This window comes from Erinaceus europaeus, chromosome 3, assembly GCF_950295315.1.
Source record: "Erinaceus europaeus chromosome 3, mEriEur2.1, whole genome shotgun sequence".
NCBI classification, from domain to species: Eukaryota; Metazoa; Chordata; class Mammalia; order Eulipotyphla; family Erinaceidae; genus Erinaceus; species Erinaceus europaeus.
The window spans coordinates 26897435-26910598 of NC_080164.1; the positions used below are offsets into that span (position 1 = coordinate 26897435).

Below are 13164 nucleotides of genomic sequence, written 5' to 3' on the forward strand. Positions count from 1 at the left end.
ATGACTAAGAAATTGAAACATGAACTTGAAAGAAGAATATATATATATATATGTGTGTGTGTGTACATATATATATTCAATTCATATCTATGACCTTGGGATAACACCATGGTGATTACCGTTGGGAGGGGTGGAGGTGGACACAGGACTTTTGTGGTGGGAATAATGTGGAATTATAGCCCTGTCATCTTACAGTCACAAAGAGGGGCCAGACAGTGGCACATCCGGTTAAGTTCACATGTTACCATGCACAAGGATCCAGGTTCAAGCCCCCCTAGTCCCCACCTGCAGGGGGGAAGCTTCACAAGTGGTAAAGCAGAGCTACAGGTCTCTCTTTAGAGTCTCTCTTTTCCTCTTTACCCCCCTTTCCTCTCAATTTCTCTCTCTCCTATCAAACTAAATAGGTTTTTAAAAAACTTTTAAAAAACTGTGACAGTAACAAAAAATAATAGTAGTAAAATAAAATAAAAATAATATTCTTTTTAAATATTTTTGTCAATATTTATTCCTTTTTGTTTCCCTTGTTGTTTTGTTGTTATGGTTATTGTTGTTGTTGTTGTTGTTGTTAATGTTGTCGTTGTTGGATAGGACAGAGAGAAATGGAGAGAGGAGGGGAAGACAGAGAGGGGGAGAGAAAGATAGACACCAGCAGACCTGCTTCACCGCCTGTGAAGCGACTCCCCTGCAGGTGGGGAGCCAGGGGCTCTAACTGGGATCCTTACGCTGGTCCTTGTGCTTTGCACCGCCTGCATTTAACCCACTGCGCTACCACCTGACTCCCCAAAATAATATTCGAAGCACCATGTCACCCAGTTAACCCACTTGAAATCCAGACATACTCAGCTAGCTCTCTGCACCTGACTTGGCCCAGCCCCACCTACACAGAGACTGAAACACCCCAGGTGTCCAAGAGGGCCTGAGTGAAGAAAAGGCAGTCAGTCACACAAGCAGGTGAAAGCTACCCCTGCAGCCTTGTGGCTCATACTGCATGCGATACAAGGGGCAGAGAGAAACAGGGCTATATAGCGGCAGGGAAAAACCAGCCCATGATCTAGACAAAACAATAAGCTGGTGGACTCTGTAAAGGGAAGGGGTGGGGCAGATGAAAAAAAGAGCAAAGGGCACAGCTGGTGGCTGGGGGGACAGCATAATGATGATACAGAAAGCTGTTTTTTCTGAGGCACCAAAGGTCCCAGGTTCAATCCCCAGCACCACCATCAGATGAAGCTGACCAGAGCTCTGATTTTAAAAAGTGGGGGTGGGGAGATTAGTGTCTGGGGAGGTGGTTCAGTGGCAGAGCACAGGATTTATAGGCACAAGGTCCTCAATATTGTCTATGCCAGAACAATGCTCTGGTGTTTCTCTCTCTCTCTCTTCTCACCCCCCCCGCCCCGAGGCTTCACAGGAGATTTCCTTTGATCTGTACTCCTGGCTCTTCTGACTCACAAACTCCTTGATTCATTGAGCAAAATTGACAAACCCTCATAGAAAACACAATCTAGGGGGCCGGGTGGTGGTGCACCTGATTGAGTGCATGTGTTACAATGCACAAGGACCAGAGTTCAAGCCCCCGGTCCCCACCTGCAAAGGGGACAGCTTCACAAATGGTGAAGCAGTACTGCAGGTGTCTCTCTGTCTCTACCTCCCCCTTCCTCTCAATTTCTGGCTAACTCTATCCAATAAATAAATAAAGATAATTTTTAAAAAACACAATCTAAAGTGATTTTTAAACAGTAAGAATGACATCCTCTGAACTTGTTAATAGTTTTCAACCTTCTATTAATGATATTATAAAAGTAATTTTAAATTAAAGTGGGGGGAAGCAACAGTCATAACAGCAGACAGTAATGGACTTGTGTAGATGTGCTGTCTCTCTCTCAAGCGGCTGGAAGACAGAAGCCTCAGGGGCTGGGCCTCCCCTGGTGAAGCTTCAGGAGCTGCTGCACCCAGATGTGCGATGTGAGGGGTTCCAACTACTGGCCCCAGGCATGTCATGAAAGGAAGGTGCTTATCCTGACTGAGCTGGGAGGCCATGTGGTGGTGGGGCACAGGACTTGAAATGTAAGTCCCAAATCCAGTCCCCTGCACTACATGTGCTAACAAGATACTCTGGTTCTCATGTTTCTCTCCCCCTACTCCTCTCTGTCTTCTTAATAAGTAATTAAAAGAACTATTTAAAAAAAGTGTTTAGCATAAGTCAAACACAGTAAGCACCGTAGAATGGAGAGAGGAAAGAGAGAGAGAGAGAAGAAAGCATCACTTTCTTGTTGTGTACCTCACACTGGAGCTTTCTGAAACCTGATTACTTCCCTCTGGTCTGTGACAAGTAATCGCTTCTGAATGTCTCTGAGAGCAGATCAGTCAGAGCCAGAGAGCAGAAAGTACGTGAATCCCTGTGCCAAGCCGGCAAGTCCACCGTCAGCAACTGTTGGCCAGAAACAGCTTCCAGCACAGAAACACACGCTCTGCATTCACACTGACTGACCGCGCCTGTCTGGGTTCCCAGCTGGGCCCCACACCCCTGGCTGCACCCCAGCAGTGAAGGGGAGAGGGGCTGGAGGCAGGAGAACCCTGCCCTTATGGACTATACACAAGCGCCTGGCCCCAATTACCCCAATTACCATCTCCGTGAAAGAAATGGGCGCCCAAGGGAAGGTGGACTTTTCCTGCCCTGAGCTGCAGGGCATTTCCAAGCTCCCCCCTCAGGCCTTCTGGATAGGAGTTCGGGTCTCTTAAACCCGAGTCTGACCCTGGCCACCAAAGGAAACTTCTCAGGCCAAAGCACCAGGGACATCATGTGTGGTTTTCTTCTTTTCCTGTTTTTTCTTTCCCTGTTTTCACTATTCAATTCTGGGAGGAATAAGCCACACCATCTGTGCCGATGGGACAATGACAGCCAGGACTTCTCTGATCAGGCAAGCAGGCAAGTAGCCACCATGGATGTCATAGCCCATTCTCCAGCCCCACCCCACCCCCCACCCCCGCTTTCTCTCTCTCGGCATTTATCAAGATACATCTTAAACAAGTCCACCAGTTCAATTAAAAGCAAAAGCTTTCACTTCAGAAAATAAGTAAATAAATGAACAAGAATTCAAGGTAAGAATCAGCATGCTGTCAAAGGGCAAGTGTGTCCTACATGTTCCTGATGATACAGGATGATAAGAGTTTGAGAGGCTCAACCTAGTCAATCTTTCCGGGTCACTCAGTGATTCTCACTGTGACAGGTTGTGTAACTGTTAAGATTTAAATTCTCTGCTGGGTCTTAAGAGTCTACACATATACCAATCAGGAGGAACCCAGACAAAAAAAATTTTTTTTAATTAAAAAAAAAATTTAAGCTAGCAGCCTGAAATGAAAAATGGTCCCATCAGATGTTGACAGTGCCGTATCCTAATTCAAGCAGTTACAAATGTCCACTGAAATGAATGTATTCGGACTATATTTGTGACAGCCTAAATCAAAACTTCATAAGCTTACAAAAGTGATTTTTATTATTCTGATAATGGAGTCCTGTAACAGATGAGAATACATACAGAATTTGTTTACTCTGATACATGGACTAACAAACATTCCATATGGATACTGTGTCTTCAGAACAAATAGTAGTTGTAACTATATACATATGATTGTTTCTTTGTATATATACTCAAAGCATACATGGTAAGGTACAAAAATAAGAATCGGTAATGATCAAAAGCTATTACATATGTAAGCCAAAGACAGACACAGTAAGAAAAAGCAGCATACAAGACTTGGGTCTGTCTAATAAGAGCTGCTATGAAACTAGATTTCACAGGTCAAGGCTAAATTCTGAGACACACAGACTTTCAGATAATCCACAGAACAATCCCAAGACAGCCTTGTTTTGGGACAAGGACAACTTGCTTACAAAGTCAGAGCTTTAATTCACAAGTGAAACATTTCATTAACAACAGATCTCACTGCTGCACTGCCCTGGGGTGACTGCTTAGACTCACTCCAACAGTAACCACCAAAAACATTCTCCCAGAAGGAGGAAGAAATTGAGGAGTTCCGGGGAAGCTGGTAATGGGGCCACTGTGGCGCCTACACTGAAGCAGTGATTGCTATTTGGTTTGGCTTTTACTTCCCTTCCTCTGAATAGGTGCCAGATATGTGAGAGACAGCAAGAGAACTCCAGCCCATCCTTCTTCTACACAGGCAGTTTTCCCAGCACAGAAAGAGGGGGTCAAACTGAGCCCACACACATAAAGACAGAACACTTGCACATCTGGTTCTGGTTGTCCTAATGAGACACAGGGTTTGGTCCTTGGTCACTTTGCTGCCATCAATGGAGCATGAACTAAGGCAGCGCCCAAGCTCCGTCCCACTTCTGCAGGGGTGGGCAGGAGTGGGGGCGGGTGCTCGATAAATATTGTAACTAGCCAGTGCCCACAGTCTGTCTATGTATTGGGCAGCCTGGTTTCTATAGCTGACTTCAGTGCCTTTAAAAACACAGTTTTTTGTTTTGTTTTTCATTTTTAAGAAGTACAGACAAGAGACTTTATTAATCAAAAGCATATGAAACTTTCATTAAGATCCAGAATTGCAAAAACAGGCCCCTAGGTTGTAGATGTGAGGAGGGATTTAGTTTCAGTACACAGAATGTCTTTGTCTCAATAAACACGAAGCTTCAACTTTCGTGCTTTTGAATCCATTAATTTGGGATGAATAGGGAATGGTTTAAGATCCTTCTTCATTTTCAACAGTTCACTCTTTTTGCTTACCACATCCCCCAATCCCCACCACATACAACTATCATGAACTCCCACCTTCACAACTTTGATAAAACGATTCCAAAAAACTTAGCAAAACCTAGTAACCAGTGTGCCCTTAAGCAGTGTACACTCACATCGAGCAAACCTCACCACCTACTTTTTTGCAATCACTTCTCAATAATGGTGTCAGGTTATTTACATAAACCAAGAAGGGACATTCTGTTCTAGATTTGTCTTCACAGTTACCAAGGTGACCGTCTCCTGGGCTTCTGGCCATCTCAGATGGCACCACTAGTGGACCAGGGAGCCATCCCTGGAACAGTCTCACAGGTCTGCCTCCTTATTTCAACCTCCCAAAGCAGACAGGAATGCAAGGCCAAAAACAATCTTTGGAAAGAAAAATGAGGCTGGTTACAATAGGACCCTCTCCCCCCACGCACCCACCCTTCTGTGCAATGAAGAGACTATGTGACTGCAGCAGCCATGTGGGTTAATTTCTCTGTCCTCTGCCAGCTCTGGGATGACCTCCCCAATGTCCACAGAACTCTGTCACCAGAGCCACCTTAACATGAAATGAAACTGCAAGCAAGCCGAGTGTTTGGGATTTGAACACATTCACTGCATCAATTTTCCTAAGGGAGTCTGTATAGTAGCTCTGGTTACACTAAAGATGCCTGCCTTAAGGTGATGAGGAACACATCCTGTAAATCCAACTTTGAGGTTCTTCTGGTCTCGTTTAAAGAGAGACCTTTCTTCTATTTGGTTTCCATGATGACAGAAAAAAAGTAGTAGATTTAATCAAGCTCATTACATGTATTTGAGCCAGAATGGGTAGGAAGTAGTTATAGCTTTCTATTTGTCTATATGATTACAAGAAACATTACACTATTTTTTCTTGATCATAGCAATTGATACTGATAAAACAATACATGTGCTTATATATAACTGCTTGTGAAGAATTACAGGATATGTGCTTCCATAGTGAATAATAGTGATGATATTTTTTAACCTAGGAGACTTACTAAAATCACTGCATTTCTATCATTTAAAGTGACCCTGGGTTCTTGTCTTTATTTCTTTTTTCTTTCTTTCTTTCTTTATTGGATAGAGACAGCCAGAGATTGAGCGGAAAGGGGGTAGTAGAGATGGGAGAGAGACAGAGAGACACCTGCAATACCGCTTCACCACTTGCAAAGCTTTCCCCCTGCCGGTGGGGACTGGGGATTTCTTTTTTTTTTTTTTTACTTGTTCATCATTGAAATTCTATACTTTATTAATCAAGAGAGCACAGTTTCAGCTTTTTTTTAAATTTATACTTTCAAACTCACAATAAATCACGGGAGCTCACTGTAACCATTCCATCAGCTGTTATTAATTTCTTTTTTGAGCCAATCCCTCTTGCAATTTATAAAAACAGGGAGAGAGGAGAGCAAAGCCTTTGAGAGGAGAGAGAAACCCATCCATCCATGAACATGGAAGCCGAGGCCAACTTACCCACTGAAAGATGAGAATCGGAGTCCTGGTCTTCCCTTTCCAGGAGCCTACTCTGCCACCAACTGCATATTGGGCTGACACACGCACTGCCCACAATGTAAGTTGGGACTGTCCTCCCCCTGGCTTCCCACGGTGTCAGTTTCAGCCCCCAGAACCTCGATCCTGAGTCCCACCTGGGAAGACGTGGTTACTGGAATGTCTCTGCCTTGGGAGTGTGTGTGTGTGTGTGTGTGTGTGTGTGTGTACACAAGCATTTCTGATGCCAAGGCACACTCCCTGGGGAAGTGAGTCTTACCAACATCCAGAAAATGCATCAAAATCTCTGGGCTCCCCAGAGCCGCCATCCAGCCTGGCAAACATCACTTCTAGGCAAGTAGAGACAATGGCCAGAAAAGCAGAGAGCAGAAACCAGACACGATTTGGCCTACCCCAGCAGGCCTGCACCACTGGCTTCTCAGCTTCTCACTGGCCATCTTCATCATCCAGCAGCATCTCCACTGCCCTGTCCAGCAGCTCCATGGACTCTCGGAGCTGCACCTGCACCCGAAAGGCCTTAGGCTTGATGGTGAGGCCATAGTGGAAGTCTAGGGACTCAGGGCCATCAGGTAGGGCCCTGAAGTGGCACTGGTGGGCCAGAATGGACAGAAAGAGGAACATCTGCAGCCTAGCCAGCTCCTCCCCGATGCAACGCCGCCGGCCAACCGAGAAGATCAGCACGCTGCTGACTAAGTCCTTGTCCACCTGCCCAGCCTCATTCAGGAAGCGGCCAGGGTCGAAGGTGTCAGGCTGGGGCCACTTGACCGGGTCATGGTTCACTGACCACTGGTTCACAAAGATCACAGTGTCCTTAGGGATGTGGTAACCCAGCACAGACGCACTGGCCGTGGTGGCGTGGGGAATGGTGACCGGCACAAAGCTGGAGAAGCGCATAGCCTCAGCGAGGAAGGCAGTGACGTAGGGCAGCTGGGGTTGATCCTCCAGACTGGGCAGCCGCCCACGGCCCACCACATGGTCCAGCTCCTCCTGCAGCCGTGCCTGCACATCTGGGTACCTGCCCGGGTTCAAGGGGGAAAGCCAGAGTGAGTGCGAGAGAGGCCACCAGCTACCACCTGGGGAGCACATTCCGGTTTAGTTTAGCGTCTTATTGACTTAACATTTACCATTGGCTATTTATTGATTTTTTCCAATAGAACAGAAGTTTTTTGGGGGGAATAATGTTTCTTGGTTTACTATTGTATTATTTATGGAGTTCACATGTCCACTTGGTCTCTATAACATTTAGAGGTGAAACCACACAGCATTTGTCTTTCTCCACCACTTCTTTTAGAATACTGTTGCTAATGACAGGATTCTATCTCTCTTTCTCTCTCTCTCTCTCCCTCTCTCACACACACAGAGCAATAGTGGCATATTTTTTTATTTCATTTCTCTTTCAACAGGTTATCTGGTGTCCTTGACTCACTCAAAATTTTCTTTCAAAGGGGAAAAAGAGTGTTTTCTAAATTCTTGCCAAATTACAAGATGAATTTCCATGGTTAGAATTTCTGTAACACACACACACACACACACACACACACACACACACACACAAGAATTTCTGTAACAGGCCTTACATGGCCAAAGCTCTCTTTCCAATCAGGCCAGAAAAAAAGCTAGCCTGAGAAGGCCTGCTGACAGACAGGGTCAACCTCTCCATGCCAAGAGCCTGCAGAACTTTTCAGGGGCCCATGAAAAACATTTTCATTTCTTTAAAAATCAGAAGGAAAATAACGAATGAATATGGCTAGGGAAATGTTTTACTAGGTTATGTCAGTTTATTTGTCTTTATTCCAATGTATTCATAGAGTGTATTGAATTTTGCTCAACCATCCTTGTCATTCTCACAAGGAGGGCTACCACTTATGAATTTACAGGCAAATTCTCACCATTCATGAGATTATGGTCCCAACTATAAGACTTACTGATGGTTGTGATATAAACTCAGAACAAGGGAAGCTCCCTAAGAATATGTCCTCCCACTGACACCTATCTCCAGGAAATAGCAGCTAGAAAAATATATGATGAGGGACCAGGCAATGGTGTACATATGCACAAGGACCTGGGTTTGAGCCCCCACTCTCCATCTGCAGAGGGGATATTTCATGAGCAGTGAAGCAGAGTTGCAGGTGTCTACTTTCTTGCTCCTCCTCTCTCCCCTTCTGTCTCAACATCTCCCTGTTCTGTCAAATAGATAAAACAAAAATAAAAAAAGAAAAGGGACTGGGTGGTGGTGCACCTGGTTGAGTGCACACATTACAGTGCACAAGGACCCAGGTTTGCACCCCAGTCCCCATCTGCAGGAGGAAAGTTCTGCAAGTGGTGAAGCAGGGCTGCAGGTGTCTCTCTGTCTCTCTCTATCTCCCCTTTCCCTCTCGATTTCTGGCTGTCTCTATCCAATAAATACAGTGAAAAAAAGAAAGAAAGTTGGCTGCTGGGAGTGGTGGATTCATAGGGCCAGCACCAAGCCCCAGTGATAACCCTGCTGGCAATAAAATATATATACAATCACAAAGATAGTGGAAACATTATAAATGTAATCAACAGCCTCAAAGTTCAAGCAACGATTCTCTGTAGATTCTCTGTAACAATGCAACATTCTGTAACCACTAGAAATGACTCACAGAATGTTTAAAACCGGGGTGCCCATACAATATATAAAAATAACAGATGTAAAAAATATGTAAATAATTACTGCACCTCTGGAAAGAATTTAGCATTTAGGCATCTGTGTGATGAAATGATGGGTGATTTTTTTTTTTTTGAAAATGCGTCTTTCCCAACAGACTGCAGAGGTGTGCAAAAAAAAAAAAAAAAAAAAAAAACTTCCCTATCTTGGGTTTTGTGGACCAAGCCCTCCACTTCTCGCTCAGCTCTGCCTTGTGCTGCAGCAGAAAGTAGTATTCAAAAATGGCACTGAAAGGAATGGGCAGAATGGAACTTCTGTGAAACAGTTACATGGAACCAGTTATTGGAAGTTGCTGAGCTCTAGCCAGGCCCCTATAGAGAAGGGGAGCAGGGAGTGAGGTCTTTCCTTCCCCACCCACTCTTGGAGACTGCTGACTAATGACTCCTACAATCAAAAGAAGTCCTGGTTCTACATAGAGGTCTTTGTCCTGATTGCCAGTGTGCACTTCCTGGCCTGATGCTTCAACTGCTGCCCTCCTAGGTGTGTTTCTATGATCTCCATATTGGAAAGTGATTTAAATGCCCAGAAGATTGCTATTCATAAGAGCAGCTGTGCAGCATGGAAGAAAATTATCTATTGGCTATCAGATGGTGCTCTTTTTCTGATTTCTGGGATGCTAAGCAAATCCAACACCCCACCACCACTGCTATGCATCTGCCCTGCAAGAAATGTAAGCATTTCAGGGGGTCCACACCTGGACGAGGGCCTCTGCACCTGGGCATGTCTGCCAGGTAAGCCACCCACCATCCACACAGCCATGCCTGGGTTTTGGGGGAGCAATAGCTAATTCTCTAGTTTAAGGCCATATATATATATATATATATATATATATATATATATATATATAGTTTTTAATTGAACAAAAGACCAGAGCAATGCTCAACTCTGGTGAATGTGGTGCTGAGGAATGATTGAACCTAGGGCCTCAGAGCTTGAAGCATGAGAGGCTTTTGCAGAACCATATGCTGTCTCCCCAGCCCTAAAATATGTTTTTTATTTGCTAACTCCAGCAGCCCCACTCCAAGGATCCCTGTGGGCACGAGGCCTCACAGATGACTCCTAACCTTAAATCAAAGAGGACACCAGGGACCAGTGAGGCTGGGTTTTGCTTTCTCTACAGACCTCTTCTCTGGCAGGAGGTGGGGGGGAAGCTGACCACTAGATTTCTCCACCCAGCGCAGGCTGCCCCTTGGAGCATGGGCTCAAAGTCTCCTGTGTTTATTTAGAGTGTGGCTGATAGACTTCCCTGCAAAGCAGCCCTATTCTGCTTGTCCCACACCTTAAAGGCTTGCACCCAGGACACTGAAAACCCCAGAGTCGGGGACCTCATCTGCGTGTCCGGGGACCCTGCTGTGTGCCTGGAAGCATGCCTTGGGCCTGGGAACCACGCCATGGGCCTGGGGACCCCACCCCCGCCGTGCTCCTTAGCATACCCCCCCCCCCCCCCGTGCGCCTAGGGACCCGCCTTGTAACTGGGGACCCGCCGGGCTCCTGCTGATCCCACAGTGCACCTGGAGACCCCCTGCCTGCGCCTGGAGACCCCTCCGCGCACCCACCAGGGATCAGAGCTCCAGGCTCAGGCTGCTGCTCTGGGCGCCTCTGGTACCCGCAGCCCAGGCACTGACCTGGTGAGGAGGATGAGCAGCCACTGCAGGGCTGTGGAGAGGGTGTCCTGGCTGGCTCCGAAGATGTCGGTGACCGTGGAGAGCACATCCTCGTCGTCAGCGCCGTGGGCCAGCAGGAAGGCGTCCAGCAGGTCCCGGGGGACCGACCCGGGGCACAGCCGGGCGCGGTGGCTCACCAACTTGTCACGCACAAAGCGACTGAAGTCGCGGTTGAGCTGCTGGAATCGCTGGAAGGCGCGGCGGGCGGGGTTGGGGAAGCGGCGCAACCAGGGCAGCACGTCCAGCAGGCTCCCCGCGCCCACCACGCGCCCGAACTCGGCGTTGTGGCTCAGCAGCGCTCGGAACTCGGCGTCGTCGTGGCTGTAGCGGCAGCCGAAGCACACTGCGCTCATGACGTTGGCTGCGGCCACCACGGAGGGCGGCCCCGGGTCCGAGCCGGCCGCTCCGCCCCGCACCAGCAGCGCCACCAGCTCCCGCGCCTCGGCGCGCACGTGGGCTTCCAGGGCGCTGCGGCCGCAGAAGGCCCGCAGGATGTGCTGGGCCCCCCGACGGCGCTCCCGCCAGGTGTCCGAGTAGCGGCCGAAGGCGAGGCTGTTGCCCCCAGACACCTCGGCGAAGGAGGCGAAGGGCGGGCGGCCCGCGAAGGCGACGGCCTGCTGCACCAGCGCCTGGCGGATGGCGCGCTCCCCGCTCAGCACTACCACCGGCCAGCGGCCCAGGCGCAGGCGGAGCACCGGCCCGAAGCGCCGCGCCAGGCGGGCCAGGCCCAGGTGCGGGGCGCCGCCCAGCTGCAGCGCGTTGCCCAGCAGCGGCCACCCCCGCGGGCCTGGGGGCGACGGGCCCGTCAGCCGGCGACGCGCGCTCAGCAGCAGCCACTGCACCAGGGCCGCGACCATAAGCAACACCAGCGCCACCACCGCCGCCGCCTGCCGCCCCGACGGCGCGCCCGGGGGCCTGGCGGCTTCTGAGTCCTGGTTGCTGGCCATGCTGTGGACAGAAGGGATGGGGGGCACTCAGGCACGGGGAGCCCCTAGCCTCAGGGGTCCGCGCGCGGGTCTTCAGGGACGACTTAGGGGGAGCCCCAGACGTTCCTTCCCATCACCACCTACTCCCCCGAGGAGAAGAAGGCCAGCCCTCACCTTTCTGCCCCGCAGTGGCCCTGGGTCACCTGCAGTGCCACCCATCCCCCTGCACCCGCATCTGTCCGAGGCACCAACCTGCCTATGCGCAGGGGCTGCTTTGAGGAAGGTCCCGAGCCTGGAGGGGGGAAGGGGTCAACCCGAATGTCCCCGGAGGTCAGAGCCGCCCTGGACACCTAAGCAGGGATCCGGGAGAGCGTAGAGGCAGGACTGTGCCCCCTGCCCCGCGTGATGAACCTGGACCCCTGGCAAAGAGGGGGTTGGGGAGCAGAGTCGCGTCTACACAGGGCCACCCCGCGCCCGGGCTTTTAAGGTCTAAGAGCCCAGGAGGCGGCGGGACCTGGTGGGGGCGGGGCTAGGGGGCGGGGCTCCGCGGGGGTCCCCAGTTCCTGGTGGTCACGCTATGCTTCCCAGCAACCCGACGGGGGATGGGGAGAACGCCGGACGTCCCGGGAGCCACGGTGTCAATTTGTCCTTTGCACGAAGTCCAGCCCTGGCCCCGTTCACGCCCCCCCCGTCACCCAGCTCAGGGGCGCGCGATGTCCCCAGAAGCGCGCAGGGGTGGGGGGAGAAGTTGAGCTCCAGGGGTGCGCCCCCCACTGCCCCAGCGCACGGCCTCTGGGGTCTCCATCGCACCCACAGGAGTCGGTGTGCAGGGCGGGAGGGGCGAGAGGGCCTCCTAGTCTTTGGCGGTCTGGCTTGATAGGAACCTTCTGGTCAAGTTCGCCCCCCAGGGTGGGGGCGGGGTGGGGGAGACAGAATTCTGAAAAGATCAGGAATGCCCAAAGGTGGCCCACCCTCCCTGGGACCCCGCGCAGACCCACCTGGCACTAGAGAGGCGGGAAGATGAGCCCCCTACCCCCGCCGCCGCTCCCAGCCCCCGCATAGCCTATCCCAAGCTGGGGACTCCAGGAGTTGGGGGCCCCGCCCCCCCATGTTGGGCACGCGCGGAGGTGGCCCCGAAGGCCGGCTGCAGGCTCCCGGCCCTCCCCTTGCGTGCGGAGCAGGCTCGATCGCGTGCGTCTCAGCTGGACTGTAGCCCGGCGTTCCAGCTGCACTTCTCACGGCACCTGAGAGGGCGGTGCGGACCTCCTCCACCCTCCACAGCGCACGCACACCCTCCGGGACGCCGGGGCCTGAACCTCTTCCTCGCGTCCAGCCCCGGGAGGGAGGGGCCCCCAGTGCAGGGCCGGGTGACAGGCGACCTGGCTGTCCAGGGCAGAGCTGCTGTGCGGGGAGACTCCTAAGTCGCATGCCCCGTGCCCCAGGCTCTGCAGGACTCCTGGCTTCCTGGTTCAGAGAGGGTATCTGACTCACCTAAGCTCACACAGCCCCAGGAGGTGGAGCCATGGTCTGAGCTCTGAAACCCCAGCACGGATCCTAGAAGCAGTCCTCGTGTCAAAAATGCAGTGCTTTCTTTCCTGCTTGCCTTAAAATAATGAGTG

General features: G+C 50.6%; 1 protein-coding gene across 3 annotated transcripts; it reads right to left on the minus strand.

Annotated features, from left to right (window-relative positions):
• Nucleotides 1-3468: 3468 nt before the first annotated feature.
• Nucleotides 3469-12860, minus strand: LOC103111677 (cytochrome P450 1B1). 3 transcript variants are annotated; one of them, XM_060186876.1, is made up of 3 exons: nucleotides 11896-12860; nucleotides 10581-11567; nucleotides 3469-7281 (listed from the first exon to the last, which is right to left on the minus strand). In XM_060186876.1, the coding sequence occupies exons 2-3, from the start codon at nucleotides 11564-11566 to the stop codon at nucleotides 6693-6695; spliced, it is 1575 nt and encodes a 524-aa protein (XP_060042859.1). In that variant the 5' UTR covers nucleotide 11567; nucleotides 11896-12860; the 3' UTR covers nucleotides 3469-6692. The 3 variants fall into 3 exon arrangements, with proteins under 3 accessions (XP_060042859.1, XP_060042858.1, XP_060042857.1); XM_060186875.1 differs by having other exon boundaries at nucleotides 11720-12860; XM_060186874.1 differs by having other exon boundaries at nucleotides 11798-12859.
• Nucleotides 12861-13164: the final 304 nt, after the last annotated feature.